The sequence below is a fragment of the Pristis pectinata genome, chromosome 1 (genome assembly GCF_009764475.1).
Source record: "Pristis pectinata isolate sPriPec2 chromosome 1, sPriPec2.1.pri, whole genome shotgun sequence".
NCBI classification, from domain to species: Eukaryota; Metazoa; Chordata; class Chondrichthyes; order Rhinopristiformes; family Pristidae; genus Pristis; species Pristis pectinata.
The window spans coordinates 99,085,752-99,105,660 of record NC_067405.1 but is presented as its reverse complement, the minus strand read 5'-3'; the positions used below and the strand labels follow the sequence as shown (position 1 = coordinate 99,105,660).

Below are 19,909 nucleotides of genomic sequence, written 5' to 3'. Positions count from 1 at the left end.
CACAGTACACTTGGAAGCTGATAAAGTCAAGTGAATAAATCAATGGTTTCCAAAAGTTACACTGGAGATTACTCAATAAATAGAAAAGGTTCTTAAATGCTTTTGACATAATTTTTTCAGGAGCATGTCATATCAAATTCTCTGAACCCTCACCAATGGCTTTAATCAAACATTTTTGACTTACTTCAATAGAAAATCCATCTCCCCACTACTGTTTTTTCCAGTGTCCAGGCAGTTAATATGCTGATATTATTTTAATGGAATTTATTAAAGTGAAAGCCTCTCAGTTCCAAAAGTAGATCAGGCTGCAGTCTGCCAGCTCTCCCCACACATTTTCAGTGGCAAGGGTGTCAAGCTTGCAGCAAGCTTGAACCCAATGTGATTAGGGAATAGCATCAACTGGGTACTGAGTTGTTCACCTGATACAATATGGAGTGTTACACGAAAGTCAGCCACAGATTTACTTGTAGCGGTCCCACGTTTGTGGTTCTTTGCTTTTTTGGCTGTTAAGTAGCAAAGAAAGGAACCAATCCTATTTTTCTCATGTGAACAGCTTGAATAGATCTTCAGAAAAAAATTCTTGGCAAACAGAAACCTGAATCTTTACTGTCTGGAACACAGAGTAACCCCTTTGGGGTTATAACCCATAAATGAGGGAACTATTCAAGCACTAGGCCCCTTCGTACAGACTAACCTATTGACCAAGTTTATTTACCATTTAACAACAGCACCAGAAACATGTCAAAACACTGCACATCACAAATGGTGATTTAGAAAAAGACATAAAATTATTTTCTTCTTTCTGGTTTCTCATAAATCTTGAAAGATTTAGTGCTAGAAATTGAGTATAGTAACTCCATAGAACCATAGAACCATAGAACAATACGGCACAGTACAGGCTCTTCAGCCCACCATGTTGTGCCACCCTTCAAACCACACCTAAGACTATCTAACCCCTTCCTCCCACATATCCCTCTAACTTGAATTCCTCCATATGTTTACCTAACAATCTCTTGAACTTGTTCAATGTATCAGCCTCCACCACCACCCCAGGCAGCGCATTCTATGCACCAACCACCCTCTGGGTGAAAAACCTCCCTCTGACATCACCCTTGAACTTCCCACCCAATACCTTAAAGCCATGTTCCCTTGTTTTGAGCATTGGTGCCCTGGGAAAGAGGCGCTGGCTATCTACTCTATCTATTCCTCTCAATATCTTACATACCTCTATCATGTCTCCCCTCATCCTCCTTCTCTCCAATGAGAACAGCCCCAGCTCCTTTAGTTACTTAAGTGTGGTATAACGGTTTGCATCCTGAAGAGCTCTTGCCAACACTTGGCACACCAACCACCACGGCACCCGTGACATGAATCAACATGCAAAGCTCACTTAAAGCCATCTTGATGAAATTTTGCCATGTATTTCTGATTAAGGGCCACCCAAATGAGACAAGAATTTAAGTGGCTACAGCTTGCAGCTTTCTTGGGGATCATCTCTACATCCTTCCAGTCACGCAGAAGTGGTATGGTACTCAGTCATGGCTATGCTAAGCAAACATTTACATTTAATAACTCTTTGCCATGGGTCTTTTGGTGGTGGTTCTGTTGGGTCTGCAGCAAGGCAGAAGTCAGAGGATTCCAAAGAAAATGGAGAAGGTGGCTATAATCAAAGATCCCAACCCACATTCTTACCTCCAGACTCTGAGGAGCAGTGCATTTGTCACCACAGATAGTTGACCTTCAGCCATGCATCCATGCCTAGAAGGCTGTACACATTCGCTACTGTATCATTTTTGAAGTATAATTAGCTGGAACAAAATGGAAAATGCCAGCAGATCAGCATCTGTCCACATCAACATCACTGTGTTCAGGATTCCCACATGAATACAAAAGTCCCCAAACTTGTTGGACGGTATTTACCATGGTATTGGATGGTATTGGTATTGGTTTATTATTGTCACTTGTACCGAGGTACAGTGAAAATTTGTCTTGCATACCGTTCATACAGATCAATTCATTACACAGTGAATTGCAGTAGTACAGGGTAAAAACAATAACAGAATACAGAGTAAAGTGTCATAGCTACAGGGAAGTGCATTGCAGGAAGACAATAAGGTGCAAGGTCAAACAAGATAGATTGTGAGGTCAAGAGTCCATCTCATCTTATAAGGGAACCACTCAATAGTCTTAGGAATAGAAGCTGTCCTTGAGCCTGGTGGTAGGTGCCTTCAGGCTCCTGTATCTTCTGTCTGATGGGAGAGGAGAGAAGAGAGAATGACCCGGGTGGGCGGGGTCTTTGATTATGCTGGCTTCTTCACCAAGGCAGCAAGAGGTATAGACAGAGTCCATGGAGGGGAAGCTGGTTTCCGTGATGCGCTGGGCTATGCCCACAACTCTCTGCAGTTTCTTGTGGTCCTGGGCAGAGCAGTTGCCACACCAAGCCGTGATGCATCCAGATTAGATGCACTCTATGGTGCATCGATAAAAGTTGGTGATTGTCAAAGGGGACATGCAAAACTTCTCTAGCCTCCTGAGGAAGTAGAGGCGAATGGTGAGCTTTCTTGGCCGTGGCTAACTATACACTGGTGGGACTCCTCACAGAGTTCAACATCGGGGTTTGAACTTGCTGCATTTCCTTAGTACTCACGCAGAGGTGCTACAAGCTGGACCTTTGTCAGACCTGGAGCAGGAACAGCAAATCCATCATTTGAATGGAAATAAACAACTACAAAGGAAAAGTGTAGGCATGAATTAATTTACAAGTCTCTGAATTAATTGAAGGTAGGCAAATGTTTTTAATTATTTCTAAACATTCCTGTGTTTTATTTTACATTTTTAAAATTATCTCCTTGACTTTTACATTCAGAAATAATCAAGTATCTTACAGGTTTGACAATCAGCTAAGCTAGAGGGATAGAAATACCAGTTGTTTTCTTCTGGCCCTCAGTGCAACAGCACGACATTGCCAATGCCCTGTAGCTGTGCAGAACCTCAGTTTTTGGAACCAGGACAGCACTTTCCAGTAAAGTGACACAATAGGTAAGTACATATTTCCCCACATTGGTCAGTGACAAAGGTGACATGCTTGCAGCTTGCAGCAAGCTGTGGCCCAATGTGATTAGGGTATAGTATCAATTAGCAATGACTCACTGGTCCTGGCACATGTGGAATACTATTAATGCAGTAAGAATAGGATTAGATATTAACCTCGTCAATCCACCTCTCCAGCTGTGGGATCTACATCTGTGATGCTGCAAAAGTGCTGATGGTCCAAGGACTGAGATCAAAGAGAAATAATTGAACTCGGGAGTGCAAGCAGGCCAGTAAAAACATTCCCATTATCTACTTGCCTGCATGAGTGATGTTAGATTAAATGTCTTCCTGAAATATGGCTTCTCCTCTGCCAGAGTGGAGTTCACAGTGGCTGAAACCCTCAACTACACTTCCTCTATTTCTCCCACATCTGCTCTCACCCCATCTCCCCAGGACGAACAAATGTAGAGATCCCCCGGTACTCATCTTCCAGCCTTTGCATCCAATGAATTATCCTTCACAATTTCCACCAACTTCAACGTGTTCCCACCACCAACCACGTCTTTCTCTCTCCTCTCCTTTCTGCATTTCACGGGGAATGCTCATTTCGTGATTCCCTGGTCCCACCACTCCCCATCCATTGCACCTTCCCAAGCAACCAGAGGAGAAGCAACAACTGTCCATTCACCTCTTCCCTTCCCACCATCCAGGGGCCTGAACAATCATTCCAGGTGAAGCAGTGATTCACTTGCACTTCTTCCAATCTAGTCCACTGCTTTTGGTGTTCACAACATGACCTCCTCTACACTGGAGAAATCAAAGCTAGATGGGGTGATCGCTTCGCAATGCATCTGTGTTCAGACCGCAGGGTGATCCTGAGCTTCCTGTTGCATGCCACTAATTCTCAATCCAACTCCCTTTCTGACGTGTCTGCCTGTGGCCTCCTCACCGCCATAGTAAAGTCCAATGTAAACTAGATGAACTACATCTTATCTTCCATCTGGGCACTTTGCAACCTTCTGGAATGAACATTGAATTCTCCAACTTCAGGTAAACTGCTCTCACATCATTTCCCATTGTCATGTTTATGCCCATTTCCCGTCCCATTTCATTTGAATGCCTTGCTTACAGTCAGCACTTATGCTCCTCATCACTTGATCTGCCTTACCCAATCTCTATATAGTCTTTTGTCTTACACTTCACTCCTCGCCCAGCTCTGCTTTGAAAACTGTAAACACTATTCTTTCCCCAGTTCTGAGGGAGATTCATTGACCCAAAACTTTAACTGGTTTCCCTTTTCACAAATGATGCTTGATGGCTGAGTTCTTTGAGCATTTCTGCTTTTGTTTCAGATGCCAGGTTCTGCAGTTCTGTTTGCTTTCCATTACATAAACACTTATCTACCTCCTCCAATCAGATGTCAGCAGCTTCACTGACAACTCTACAACCTTCCTCAACATTGGAATGCTTTAGTTAATGGTTGCATTCAATCACAAAGAAGTGATTTCTGTTCAACAGTGGTACAGCTCACTAACAGTTGATTCTTATCAGTACTACATCCCACTTCTTTTCTCCCTCTCTTTCTATGCTCTAACATCTGCAGTGTAGACTTTGCACTTTGGAATTCCCTGCCTTGACTGCACTTTTCCCCACCTTTGTTTTCTTTTTTTACAATATTTTTATTAAATCCATGAAAAAAAATTACAGAGTACATGCATCAAGAAAGAGAGTAAAAATACTACTGAATACATTGAGTTAAATCGTACTTAGGATTACAATAGTCTAAATCAATAATCACATATAGTGGTTAGTTGATAAAGGAAGAAAAAATTGAAATACTTTATTACAAAAAAAAATCTACCCCCACTACCAAAACCCGAAGCTGTTAGATAGAAGAAACAGCAAGGAAAAACCTTAAAAAACGTAACCGTGTCAGCCAATATCTGCATTTTAGTCCCCAAATCAGAGATTTTGAAAATAATTCAAAAAGGGTCCCCACAGGGTTTGAAAGTCTAGGTTAGATTCAAAAACTGAACAGCGAATCTTCTCTAGATTCAAGTATGACATAACATCCCGTAACCATTGAACATGCGTAGGTGGAGTAGCTTCCTACCATTTAAGCAATACTGCTCTCCTGGGTATAAGAGAAATAAAAGCCAGAATATGTAAATCAGAAGCCTTCAAAGTTATATCTTTTTCTCCAACAATCCCAAATAGTGCAGTCAAAGGATTAAGTTTAAAATTTATTTTAAGAAGTACAGAAAAAGTATGAAAGACCGCTGTCCAATATTTTTTAAGACTCTGACAAGTCCAAAACATGTGAATTAAGGAAGCCACTCCGTTATTGCATTTATCACAGTAAGGAGATATATCAGAATGAAAATGGGATAGTTTATCTTTAGATAAGTCAGCTCTATGGACCACTTTAAATTGAAGGAGAGAATGACAAGCAGATAATCATGAAGTATTAAACAACCTGAAAATTTCATTCCAAGTTTCCTCGGAAATTGACATCTGCAAATCTTGTTCCCAAGCGTTTTTAATTTTATCTAGTGGCACCTTACTCATTCCTAATAATCTGTCAGAAATATTAGATATTGAGCCATCCTGAAAGGGTTCCAAATTAAAAATTATGTCTAATAAATTCTTATCAGGACACAAAGGAAAAGAATGTAATTGAAATCGAAGAAAAACTCTAATTTGTAAATATCTAAAAAAATGAGTTTTTGGTAAATTATACTTGGCAGACAATTGTTCAAACGAAGAAAGGTTTCCTCCAACAAACAGATCTTGAAAACAAGTAATACCTAATTTGTCCCACTCTTTAAAAACTACATCAGTCATAGAAGGTTTAAAAAAGTAATTAGAGAAAATGGGACTGGACAAAGAAAAACTCAATAAACCAAAATATTTTCTAAATTGTAACCAAATCCTCAAGGCATATTTAACTACTAAATTATCTGTTAGTTTAGTTCATGATATTGGAAGTGAAGAACAAAGCAAAGAGATAATAGAAAAATTTTTAACAGAGTTAATTTCCAAAAAGACCCATACTGGACAAGCCTCTTGATTAATGTAATGTAACCAAAACGTAAGATTTCGTATATTGACTGCCCAGTAATAAAATCTAAAATTAGGTAAGGCTAAACCTCCATTCTTTTTAACCTTCTGAAGGTGAGCTTTATTTAATCTAGGATGTTTATTATTCCATATGTAAGAAGATATAATTGACTCAAGAGAGTCAAAGGAATAAAAGCCTGAAATAGATATATAAATTTACGTAAAATATTCATTTTAATAACATTAATTCGGCCAATCAATGATATAGAAAGGGGAGACCAACCTGATAAAACCCTTTTCACATAGTGTAGTAAGGTGAAAAAATTTTCTTTAAATAAATGCTTATAATTTTTAGTAATTGACACCCCCAGATAGGTAAAATGATTTCTTATAATTTTAAAAGGAATGTTAATATCAAATGGTACCAAGTTATTCAAAGGAAAAAGTTCACTTTTGTATAAGTTCAATTTGTAGCCTGAAAAATGACTAAAGCGAGAAAGTAAAGAAAGCATAGGAGGTAACGAGGCTTCAACATTAGATATAAAAAGTAATAAATCATCAGCATATAGAGAAACTTTATGGTTAATACCTCTTCTGGAGATACCAAAGATATCTCTAGATTCTCGGAAAGAAATAGCTAAAGGTTCTAAGGCCAAATCAAAGAGCAAAGGGCTCAAAGGACATCCCTGTCTAGTTCCACGTTGAAGTTTAAAAGGTTTTGAATTTTGAAAATGAGTAAGGGCTCGAGCAGAAGGGGATAAATAAAGTAATTTAATCCATTGGATAAAAGCAGGCCCAAAATTAAATTTCTCTAGGGTTTTAAATAAGTAATTCCATTCAATCTGATCAAAGGCCTTCTCAGCATCTAAAGATAGCTCATATTCCGATATTTCCTTAGAGGGAGAATAAATAATATTCAATAAACGATGAATATTAAAATGAGAATATCGATTTTTAATAAAACCAGTCTGATCATCGGATATAATTGAAGGTAAGATATTTTCCAATCTACAAGCTAGAAATTTAGATAAAATTTTAACATCCACATTAAGTAGCGAAATTGGTCTATACGAAGCGCATTCTGTTGGGTTCTTATTTTTCTTAGGAATAAGTGAAATAGAAGCTTCATAAAAAGATTGTGGTAGTCTACCCAATTTAAAAGAATCCGAAAAGACAGCACATAAACGAGGTATAAGCAAAGAGGAAAAGGCCTTATAGAATTGTCCGGGAAATCCATCCGGACCCGGAGTCTTTCCAGAATGTAAAGATCGCACAGCCTCGGCGATTTCCTAGTATATAAAAGATTGATCCAACTGTTTTTGATTTTCAGTGGAAAGTGTAGGAACATTTAATTGGTCAAAGAAATTATCCATTACAGTATTATCTTTGGGAAAATTAGAACTGTAAAGTTTAGAATAGAATTCTCTAAAAGTATCATTTATTTCTAAAAGATCAGTTGTCCTCTCGCCATTGGCTTTTGAAATTTCTTTAATTTGGCGTCTAGCTCTGGAAATTTTAATTGGTTAGCCAGTAATTTACCTGTTTTATCTCCATGAATATAAAATTGAGTCCCCACCTTTGAATTTCCCTTTCTTGACATGCCTGCAGTCCATCTCCCAGCTGCTTGATGTCCATTCTGTTTCCATATCCTATTTTGTGAACTGTTTAGATTTTTCAGTATATAGGCAGCATTAAATGAATGGAAGTTCTGCTTTCGTTCTATCTGGAGCTTTATTGTGCATACCTTGACACCACAAACAGTCACACTGACATTCATAAGACAATTTTGCTTTCCTACTTTTATGAGTATTGTACAGCAGAAAGTCTGATTAATGATTAATCCAGTGAACCATACTGTTCTAGTTATCATTACTTGGAAATTCTTAGTCAAAGCTACTTTCAAGACTGCTTTAACATAAAAGATGCTTCATTGTTTGGTCTAAGAGTTAATTCAAATATCTCAGTAACATTAATTTGAGATTTTAATTACGTCAACTCTTGCACTGGCAATGCATTAAATGAATTTGGTTTCAATCCTATAATCATGCTTAAATAAAATGTGACTATACGGAAATCAGCCACAGAGTTCAACAGCTGTGTTACAGATAGCTCTCTAGATGGATAATACACATGTCATAGAAGAACATATCTTAAATTATATTTCCTTAAGAGTTTAGTAATGAAGCCATCATCTTGAATAGTAGCACTCTCAACTTTCAATTAGAAGTCTTGGGTTTAAGCTTTGCTCTAGCACTGTAGTACAAAATCTAGCTCAGCATCTCAGTATTTAGAGAACACTACACTGCTAAGATGTTGTCTTTTGAATAAGACAACAATCAGGAGCCAAGCATGGTTGTTCAGATACACTCAGGAAACCCACTGATGTCAGCCAAAGAAGTTCTCTCACTGTCAAGGTCAACCCCCAGCACAAAACAGACAAACTTGTCACTTATCTCCTTTGATATAGGGCAGAATTGGTGGTTACATTTCTCTACTTAAAACAAGTGACTATTCTTCAAATATAAAGATTGTATGCAAACTCCTTCAGATCAAATGAGCTACATAAAAAGTATGTACCAAACCAAACCAAGGTTTTAGTTAAACTGCTTGTTTACATGCCTGTCGCTATTGCTTGTTTTCTAATTCATGCTTTGTTGCTTTGGAGCTCACTTGTAACGCTTGCTTACAGCGATCAGTCTCTCTCCTGTGAGAGGCTAGAGGTCTTTAAAGTTCAAATATTTTCCTTCTGTTCACTATCTTAATCCAGTCTTTCTTTCCCTCTAATTTTGTTTCTCTGTTTAATTTAACATCTATTGATCCATTTCCTTCTCCAACATTCTTCATTATCTTCCTCAACTGTTCTGTTGATCAAGGGATCTGTTCTGGGACCCCTGCCCTTTGTGATTTTTATAAATGACTTGGATGAGGATGTGGAAGGGTGGGTTAGTAAGTTTGCTGATGACACGAAGGTTGATGGTGTTGTGGATCGTATAGAAGGTTGCCATAGGTTACAACAGGACATTGATAGGATGCAGAGCTGGGCTGAAAAGTGGCAGATGGAGTTCAACTCGGAAAAGTGTGAAGTGATAGATTTTGGAAGATCAAATTTGAAGGCAGAATACAAGGTTAATGGTAGGACTCTCAGCAGTGTGAAAGAACAGAGGGAACTTGGGGGCCCACGTCCATAGATCCCCCAAGGTCGCTACACAGGTTGATAGGGTTGTTAATAAGGTGTGTGGTGTGTTGGCCTTCGTTAGCCAGGGTATTGAATTCAAGAGCCACCACGTAATGTTGCAGCTCTATGGAACTCTGGTTAGACTACACTTGGAGTATTGTGTTCAGTTCTGGTTGCCTCATGTCACGAACCAGCAACAAAAGAAACACACTGAGCATGATCCAGTGTTAAAAACTATTTTATTAATTACTACTTATGATAATACATAAAATAAAAGTAAAAATGTTAGTATGTTAGAATTCAAAAATGTTAAACCTTGAACGTTAACCCCAAAACTAAACTCTTCGTGTGTGTGTGTGGCAAAGTCCAAAACTCCCAGTTCCGGAATGGTTCTTAAAGTTCAGTTCCACAAGCCATAAGGTGAAACATGAGCAAGGGCTTCTTCAACAACCACCGTTGTCTGAAGATAAGACGTAGACGTAGAGAAACAGAGAGAGAGTACATACGAAATCCAAATGTTCCACGATGGAACCCAAACGACACTGCAGTGTTTACTCGGTAGTGACTTCCTCACCCCGAAAAGCATCCGAATCGTGGTCATCCACACACAAATACCTGTTTCCTTCTACAGGTCAGCAACAAAGTGAACTCCACCGGATTACTTCCAACTTCCATACATGGATTTCAGTGGCAGACACAGTTATTGTTTCTCATCCATCGATAGAGAAAACAAGCAGGCTGGTGTCTCTCTCCCTTCTCTCTCGCTCTCTCTCTCCTTCTTCTTCTTCTTCTTCAACAACATCATTACGTCCTTTATCTTCTATTGACGTAAGCACGCCCCACACACACACACACACACACACACACACACACACACTCTCTATCTTAAAGGGACTTTCACTGAGTCCGTAACACTCAATATAGGAAGGATGTGGAAGCTTTAGAGAGGGTGCAGAGGAGATTTACCAGGAATCTGCCTGGATTGGAGAGCATGTCTTCTGAGGATAGGTTGAGTGAGTTCGGGCTTTTGTCTTTGGAGAGAAGGAGGATGAGAGGTGACTTGATAAAGGTCTACAAGATGGTAAGAGGCATAGATTGAGTGGACAGTCAGAGATTTTTTCCTAGGGCAAAAATGGCTTACACGAGGGGGCATAATTTTAAGGTGATTGGAGGAAGGTATCAGGGGGATGTCAGAGGTAAATTTTTTTACACAGAGAGTGGTGGGTGCGTGGAACGCACTGCCGGCAGAGGTTGTGGGGGCAGATACATTAGGGACATTTAAGAGACTCTTAGATAGCCACATGAATGATAAAGAAATGAAGGGCCATGTGGGAGGGAAGGGTTAGATAGATATTAGAGCAGGATAAAATGTCGGCACAGCATCATGGGCCAAAGGGCCTGTACTGTAATGTGCTATAATGTTCTATGCTCTATGTAACTCTTAAAATTAACCTGTGTCATTTATATCTCAGACACTCTGTTGAATTGCTATGTCATTATCACCTCACCTTTTCTGCAGTCTGGGAGTAAGGACAGTAATTACAACTGACATCAGCAAGAACAAGCTAGGAAGGGGGAAGTACAACTTGGAACGTTATTCTATCCTTAATCATTTTTTATAAGTCAGAATGAAAATTCTGTTTGGACATTGAGTTACAGAAAAAGCCCCTGTGGCTGAAGTAGTAATTGTTAGCTAGGCCCATGTGTGAAGGTTAGCAATTTGGTGAAATATTGGAAGACTGTGTAAAAAGTTGAGGATAGAAAACTGGGGAAAGTTTGGCTAAACAAAAGTAGCAAACTAAAGTTGTTAATGAAAATTGAAACATACTTTGAATTATCTTATCAACTTTGGAATATAAACTTGAAAAACAGTCAGTTTAAATGCTTCAAATAAAAGGAAACTGCTCTTCCATCAATGACATCAACAAACAAAAAAATAATTTGGCAGGGTTAAACAGTCTTTGCTTCTCAAACAAGTGTATCCCCAACAGATAGCCCAGACATTTACCACACAGATTCTATTGATTGACACATGCCACGTAAATAAACAATCCATTAAAAAATTCACGTTGGTCTTCCATTACCTAATTAAAATCTTCAAAACTTTTGTTAGTTTTGTTGGAATACAATGCTGCCCATTTTTAATAACAAACCTCAACAAAATTAATTATGTGACATTGAATTTATGAAATAGCAAGTTAGATACCGATTATATTCCAGAATAAAGACACAACTATCAAAAAACTTTTAAAATGGTAACAAAAATGTTTGTTGAAACTTTAGCAAACATTTTTTGTTCGCAATCATCACATTAGAATATGTTTACAGGCATGATAATTAACCTTTTCCAAACTATACTGAATCTCTGATTGTTTGCTAGGTTTGCGAAATGTAGCAGTTATATGGAGTTGAAATGTTAGGCCAATATTTGCAATCAGAGATGAGCTACCTGAGCTTGCTGCTGACTTCCATACTACAGACTTACTTAACGTCTTGCCCCGAGAAGAAACCTGTAATTCAGAGCTGGCTCTTTGCAATAATTTACAATTCAATTTTTATGGGTTAGTAAAATGTGGGAGGTTTATTGTAGGTAATATCCATCCTTAGTTTTGCCTTGTCTTCCTTGACATCTATGTCAAATGTACATCTGTTACCATCAGCCATTGATGAGCAGAGTCAGACAAAGTTGGCCAGTGCTTGTCTCCAGCCTGTGAGCTGGGGGTCCATGAATGGTGATGGTCAATTTCATCCTAAGATGTGATCTTCATCAAGTGCCCACCAAATGAGACTTCATTAAATCAAATGAAGAATTACAGGGCCAAAATAAAGTCTAACCTTTTTAAATCTTTGTGTCATAGTGGTTTGCTGGCTATCAAATGTCCATCTACAATAATCTCTATTTCCAGCAATCAACCCATAGTCTTTAAAGTCATGGCTTTTCAATTGCTTATCTAAATACTTTCGAAATGTTGTGAAGGTACCTGCTTCCATCAGCTTCTCGGGCAGAGCATTCTAATTTCAACCACCCTTTGAGTGAACAAAAACTGTCTTCAAATCCCCACTAAATTGCCTACACCTCAGATTAAACATATGGAGTTGGTTTATTATTTTCACTTGTACCCGAGGTACAGTGAAAAACTTGTCTTGCATACTATTCATACAGATCAGTTCATTGCACAGTGCACTGAGGTGGTACAAGGTAAAACAATACAGAATGCAGAGTAAAGTGTCACAGCTACAGAGAAAGTGCAGTGCAAGTAAACAAAAAGGTGCAAGGTCATAACGAAGTAGGTTGTGAGGTCAAGAGTCCATTTTATTGTACTAGGGAACTGTTCAATAGTCTTATAATAGCAGGATAGAAGCTGTCCCTGAGCCTGGTGGTATGTGCTTTCAGGCTTTTGTATCTTCTGCCCAATGGGAGAAGGGAGAAGAGAGAATATCCCAGGTGGGTGGGGTCTTTGATTATGCTGGCTGGAAGTATAGACAGAGTCCATGGAGGGGAGGCTGGTTTCCAATGTGCTGTGCTGTGTCCACAACTCTCTGCAGTTTCTTGTGGTCACGGGCAGAGCAGTTGCCATACCAAGCCGTGATGCATCCAGATAGGATGCTTTCTGTGGTGCATTGATAAAAGCTGGTAAGTGTCAAAGGGGACATGCCAAATTTCTTTAGCCTCCTGAGGAGGTAGAGGCGCTAGTGAGCTTTCTTAGCCATGGCGTCTACGTGGTTGGACCAGGATAGGCTATTGGTGATGTTCACTCCTAGGAATTTGAAGCTCTCAACACTCTTGACGTCAGCACTGTTGATACAGACAGGAGCATCCTGAAGTCAATGACCAGCACGTTTTACTGACATTGAGGGAAAGGTTGTTGTCATGACACCATGTCACTAAGCTCTCTATCTCCTTCCTGTACTCTAACTCATCATTATTTGAGATACAGCCTACTACGGTGGTATCATCTGCAAACTTGCAGATGGAGTTAGAGCAGAATCTGGTCCCGCAGTCATGAGTGCATAGTGAGTAGAGTAGGGAGCTGGGGACGCAGCCTTGTGGGGCACCAGTGTAGAGAATAATCGTGCTGGAGGTGTTGCCTATCCTTACTGATTGTGGTCTGTTGGTCAGGAAGTCAAGGATCCAGTTGCAAAGGGAGGTGTTGAGTCTCAGGTCTCGGAGTTTGGTGATGAGTTTGCTTGGAATTATAGTATTGAAGGTGGAGCTGTAATCAATAAACAATAGTGTAATAGTTGTCTTTACTGTCTAGATGGTCCAGAGATGAGTGTAGGGCCAGGAGATGGCGTCCATTGTTGACCTGTTTTGGCGGTAGATGAATTGCAGTAGGTTGAGTTTTTCTGGGAGGCTGGGTGAATGCATGCCATGAGCAGCCTCTTGAAGCACTTCATGATGGTGGATGTCACCAGGCGGTAGTCATTAAGGCATGTTACCTTGTTTTTCTTAGGTATGCCCACTGGTTATAGACACCTCTGACAAGGAGAAGAGTTTCTCAACACCTACACTACCTATGCCCCTCATAATTTTGTATCCCTCTAGGAGGTCCCCCCTCAGCCTTCTCTGTACCAAGGAAAACAAACCCAGCCAATACAGTCTCTCCTCAGAGCTGCAATGCTCTATCCCAGTCAATGGCTTGGTAAAGCTCCTCTGTACCCTCTCCAATGCACAACAGCTAACTCTGTCATATGGACACTTCAAAAAATGTACATGACATGTTAAAATATGAATTAATTCCAGCTATACTTTCTCTCATTGCCCTTCCATCAGCAGCTGCACACTGTCCTCCTGTCTGCTGGATGGCATAGTTAAGTATGAATCATTCCTGCTGCTCCAAGATTGTCTCACTATGTGTAAATCTAATCGTGCAAGTTGAACGGTATTTGATTTTTTTGATTCAAACATAAAGCTGCCCTGTTACCTAACATTCTTATATCAAGATAACTAGCCCTGTGACTTAAGCTTGAAGACTTCAGCTTTGAAAGTTGATTCATCCTGTTTCATTACCTGATCAGTTACAAGCCAGACTTGGGACTAAATTGGCCAATTAGTGCTATGACTCCTCTTATTTACAAATGGGAACAATAGTTGTTTTTATGCAGGGAACGTAGCCAATATGGAAAGTTTCTCTGCACTGCCATCTCTGGGAATTTTGATGTCTGAGCTCTCTGGTAGAGAACAACATTCAGCATTTCATGTTTGTATAATGCTTGTCAGTGTAAAATCTTTTCTCTATGACACCTCAATGAAATAGAACTTTTGAAATGGGAAAGACAATTACAATCTTCCACTGATATTGACATGCAGACTATACCATTTAATTTCAGGGGCAATATTAAAATGATTTTGGCCATTAAGCACTTCTTTGGAATTGCTGGAACAGGTTTAAAATTTAACAGATTGTAATAACTGACTTTAAATGAAAGCTCCAGAGCAACAGACCATGCATGAATTTTTCAGTTTCCAAAGAATAATTTGTAAAGATCTGTGGATAAGGAGATTTGCAATTCACAGTAGTTGCCATTGCAAAATATGGATCATAGATTACAAGTGAATGGTCCACTGATCGGATTACACAGCAGTTGCCACAAGCAGAGATATATTAACCTTCAGCCTGTGGAGACTGGCTGAGTCTGATAGGTTTGAAATGTGTAGAATTTCATTTTTGTTGTATATTCTCCTGAATCCAGACATAAGTAGTCAGAATTAAATGAGTTGTTCCACATGGCTCAAGCACCACACTTCAAAGTGTTTTTTAAGCTGAAATTCATGTTGGACAGTTGGACATGTGCTGACAGTGCATCAGCAGGTCATTCCTTAGTCCAAAGACAAATTTCACCACTTTTCGACCCAAAGTCAGCAGTCTACATTTTGAGTGTACGTGGCAGAAGGCAAACTTCCAAATAGAGGGAATGAGAATAAATGGAAGATCCCAGATGATTACATATAAAATAAAAGCATAATTTATAAAACCTGGTGGGCTTTTACTTCTCACATAACAATATCTCCATTTGAAACTCACTTCCAAGCATTTTAAATTGATTTAAATTCTTCTCTCAAATCAACTTCTGGACAATATCATATTTACCTTGAAGATCATGCAATATAATTATTCAAACATCAATGTGAAATAAAATGAACACTGGAGAGTTTGAAGGTTGAATTACACTTTTGAAGGGATGAGTGAATGAGTTTTGGCAGTCTCTACTTGGTTCACAGTGGAAAGAATTCCAAACATTACACTAACTCTGCTTCTAATTAACTAAAGAAGTCTTGGGGACCATGAGTGGTCAATGATGCTGCAATCTCTATCCCCAAAGCTCACTCCAGGACTCCAATGCAAAAATAATAGTCGTCTCTAAATTCAATACTAAGATTTTACAATAACACTGGAAAGAAAGTTTCCTCATCCAACACAAGGTAAAGGGATGTATAATAAAAGCCATGTCCATACCTGTTAGCATCAAGGATCATGTTCAGCAAAAATACTCTGACTTGAACAAGTATTTCTCCATCTGCAAATGTCAAGTGATATAGTCAGTTAGCCATCCAACCTGAAGAACTGAGCACGCAAATCCTAAAAGGGTTCATAAAACAAAAATCTTCCTTCAGCTGCATAAAAACTGCGGAAAAGTCATGGATAGCTAGTGCAGATGCACAAAAAACATTCAAAATGGAAAATTGTGTTTTAGACATTTATGTTAAGGGGACTGGAATATAAAAGGATCAAAAGGATACTTCATTTCTAACGAGTCTTGGTCAGGTTTCAGAGGGTGTGCAACATTCAGCTTTGCCTGTCACATGTCAGAGGCCAATTGTTAACCTTGAATAAGGTGCAATGCAGATTTAATAGAACAGTTTCAGAAGAGGACAGGTTGTACAATATTGATGGGAGGAACTGATCGAAGTGTTTAACCTAATGAAAGCATTTGATAGGATTTCTCTCAATGAGAGACTTTTTTTGCTGGGAAGTGAACCACATTGGGAACTAATCATAAGATTAATACTCAGGAGTGAAATCAGGAAGGACTGTCTGACACAAAGAATAGATAAGTTCTGTTCCCCATAAGATTGAGGATATGAGGACAACTACATCTTCTGAAAGAGAGATTGGTGGATTTTTATTAACATGAGGAAATATGAAGCAACTAGAGGAATGAAGTTGATGCAGAGATCAGCTTTGAACAAACTGAATATTGGATCAGACAAGGGACTCAGTAGATAGCTCATGTTCCTCAGCTCCTAAATGCTTCTCTTTTTCTAAGAAATACTCGCTACTGAGGGCTCAATCCAACAAAAGAAGACAATCTGGGCACAGTCTGTCCTCCTTTAGATGCTTAATCAATGTACAAGGATGTTTTGAACCATAATCAGCCTTGGCAAATAGGTTCAGAAATGGCTATTAGGCTTTGAATCAATTGGGAACATTTATTCAGAAGTTGTGCAGACTATCCAAAGAACAAAAGCAAGCATCTCAGGTTCACAACCATACAGTGCAGATGGATAAATATTAGGGGTAAAATACCAAAGCTGGGGCTGAGTAGACAAATAAAAGGAGATGAACTGAAATAAGTGTAAACTGGCAACTTACATATCTCACCCAATAATGACAACACTCAAGTTTTTTAAAAAAAACTTTATCACAAGGTTTAATGCACAGCTTAACGTTAAAAATAGTACAAGCATTTAGATTATAGTGACAAATAAATGGAAAAACGGTTCTCTCAATTAGGTATGGTTGATAATTTGATATCTTTGCATTGGTATTTCACTGGAGGGATTATGTTTTTAATGCAGTCATGTTGATGGAGGGCATTTAATGCACCTGGATGTTCAAGATGATGATGAAGTACCCTGTTCCAGGTCTGATATGAGCTGTCAGTCAAGGAGTTACAATAGAAGCCAGGCACTTCTTTGAATTTATACAAAATAAACTGCAATGACACAACTAGCAAATCAGTTTCATGAAGGTGAAGTTAACCAATAGTTCTTTATGATATTCCTTTTTGGGTTAAGTCATTGACATTCAGCTAATTAGCCAAATAGTCTGTCCTTTCCCATAGCTATCAGTCATTCCATCGAAAACATTGTGCTAGTCTCTTGTTCCCGAAACACAGACTCCCATTGTATTAAGTGGAATCAGATCCAAATACAAAGTTATTCAAACATTATTATTTAATATAAATTTTACATGGAAAATAAAACATTTTAACCATTTTTCCATTTAAATTAAAGAGGATCATGCAGTTATTTATTGCATGAATCCTGTGCCAGTGTTAAAAACTGACAGGATATCAGGCATTTGCATAATACATGTCATTACCAGGAACTAAATGAACTGTTTGGGACAAAACCTGCCAGAAGATCACAAAGAAAGGTTATTGTGCCATTTGTACCTCCTATAACTTCATTGTAAAATTCTTTCTCCAACACTGTCCCCCACACCACCCTCACCAAGATCTAAATTCTTTCAAGTTATTCACTTCAACGACAATGAATCATTAAAATAATAGTTGCTTCTATTCCATACAGACAGGCTTTAAAACTATATTAATTTAAATTGTAAATAAGGTATATTATTCACTTTCTGCTTGAAAAGAGGGAAGAAACACTTTTTGCAATGAAAATCCTTCACAAAATATGTATACAGCCAAGACTTTTGAATCTACAACTTTTGGATATGTAGTAGCCAATTTAGGCATAGCAAGGTCCCACAAAAATCAAGGTGATGCTAATCAGAAAATTTACATTTTGGTGTTGGAACAAGTATTAGGTAAGGAGAACTCCTCTGCATTCTCAATCCAGAGAAAATATAACTGCCCTCAATACATGGAAATCAGGATGCCTAAATCACAGAAGATATTTTTAAGACAATTTCAGACATAGTTCATACAAACTTGTTCCAGCTTATGATAAAAATCTTCTGAGCAAAATACCAAACATTTATTTGACCATGTTGACAGTAGAATCACATTAACTAGAAGCAGAATCTTCTAAGCTGCTCTATTCATAAGGGCACTTGCCGCCAAATTTAGTGTTTCAGTTCTGCTACATTTATTTACAACCAGTAGAAAATGTGTGCACAATGCTGTTACTTAAGTCTTTTTCAGTGATTATGGAATACTTCCAAAAAACTGAACATACTCCCCAAATTTAGTACTCATTTCCAGTAGTACTCCCCAAATTTAGTACTCATTTCTAAGCATTTCAGCTAAAGATGCTTAGGTATTTAAAAAGTGAGGCTGAGAAATCACAGCATGGTTTTCAGAGTACAGAGTCTGGTGTGTGAGGGGGCTTTGGTTAGCTTGGGGTGATGGTGAGTGGTGCCCTCGGAAAAACCTCAACACTCGTATTTAGTTTATCAGTGAGATGTCACGGCACGTTAGGTAGGTGGGTGGTGAGTATTTTCTTACTTTTTTTAAGTTTCTAAGTTTACAAGTTACTAGTGAGGGTGAGGCATGATGGGGCAGCTCAGCCAAGTGGAATATGTGTCGTGGAAGCAGTGGGGGGAGGGGGGGCAGTGTGGTCCCTACTACTACTAGGGGAGGAGGGTGGTTAAACTAGCCTGACAGAAGGCTGGGAATCTCGAGGAGAATTCAAGGAGAGAAGCAAAGCAGGAAGCTACAAAAGTAGTGAGTGGAATATATAGCAGGAACAAAAGCAAGTCACAAATAGGGTAAAAGAGCAGAAAAATGTTAAAAATTTTGAAATTAAAGGTGCTAAATATAAATAACTGCAGCATTCACAATGGATGAATTCATGGGTGATGAAGAATTGCAGAATCGTAGCTGAGGAGTGAACAAAGCTGGGAGCTGAATGTTCAGGGATACTTGACATTTAGGAAATAAAAAGGAAATGTGCGCACAATTAAAAAGGTAAGAGACTGGTAAGAAATTATCTTGCCTTGGCAGATCACGATGTAGAATTAAAACCAATTCTAGTCAAGCTAAGAAATAGCAAAGGACAGAAAGCATTAGTAGGAGATATAAGCCACTAAATAGCAATTGTAATATTAAGCATGTATAAATCAGGAAATTTGTGGTGCATTTAACAGGGCTAATACAGTAATCACATCAGACTTTAACCTACAAATAGACTGGACAAGTCAAATTTGCAATAGTAAGGTGGAGGGCAAATTCATGAAATGTGTATGACATGGCTGTCTACATCAATGCACTGAGAAATCAATTAGGGAGAAGGGTAATTTTGGTCTCGTTCAAGCAATTAAAGAAAGGGTAAATTGATATTCTTGCTGTAAAGGGCCTCTTAAGGAGGAATAATAGAATTTTACCTGGAGTTTGTAAGTGATGTAGGTCAATCCAAAACTGGAGCTTAAATCTTAAAAAAGAAACTATGAGGTATGGCGGGACTCCTGGCTGTGGTTGATCAGGAAAATACATTTAAAGATTTGATAATAGCTAGCATTCAAAGAAATAATAGATAAATTGCAAACAAAAATCCTTGAAAGCACAAGAACCCAAAAGTGATTCATCCATGGCTGACAAGAAAAATTAAATCACAAAGAGAAGCATATACATTTGCCAGAAATCGCAGCAGACCTGAGGATTGGGAACATTTTAGAACGCAGGGAAGTAGGGCTAAGAATTTGATTAAAAAAAAGGCGAGTTAGAATATAG

The 19,909-nt window shown here is 38.6% G+C and overlaps 1 protein-coding gene across 1 annotated transcript in view; it reads right to left on the bottom strand.

Moving 5' to 3' along the window:
* Positions 1–10,253: 10,253 nt before the first annotated feature.
* fsip1 (fibrous sheath interacting protein 1) overlaps positions 10,254–19,909 on the bottom strand; it is a 624,412-nt gene continuing 614,756 nt past the window's right edge. The window contains exons 14-15 of the mRNA XM_052010197.1: positions 15,727–15,787; positions 10,254–10,339 (exon numbers count right to left, since the gene is read on the bottom strand). Coding sequence (XP_051866157.1) covers positions 15,749–15,787 — 39 coding nt within the window. The 3' untranslated portion in view covers positions 10,254–10,339; positions 15,727–15,748. The remainder of the gene's footprint in view (positions 10,340–15,726; positions 15,788–19,909) is intronic.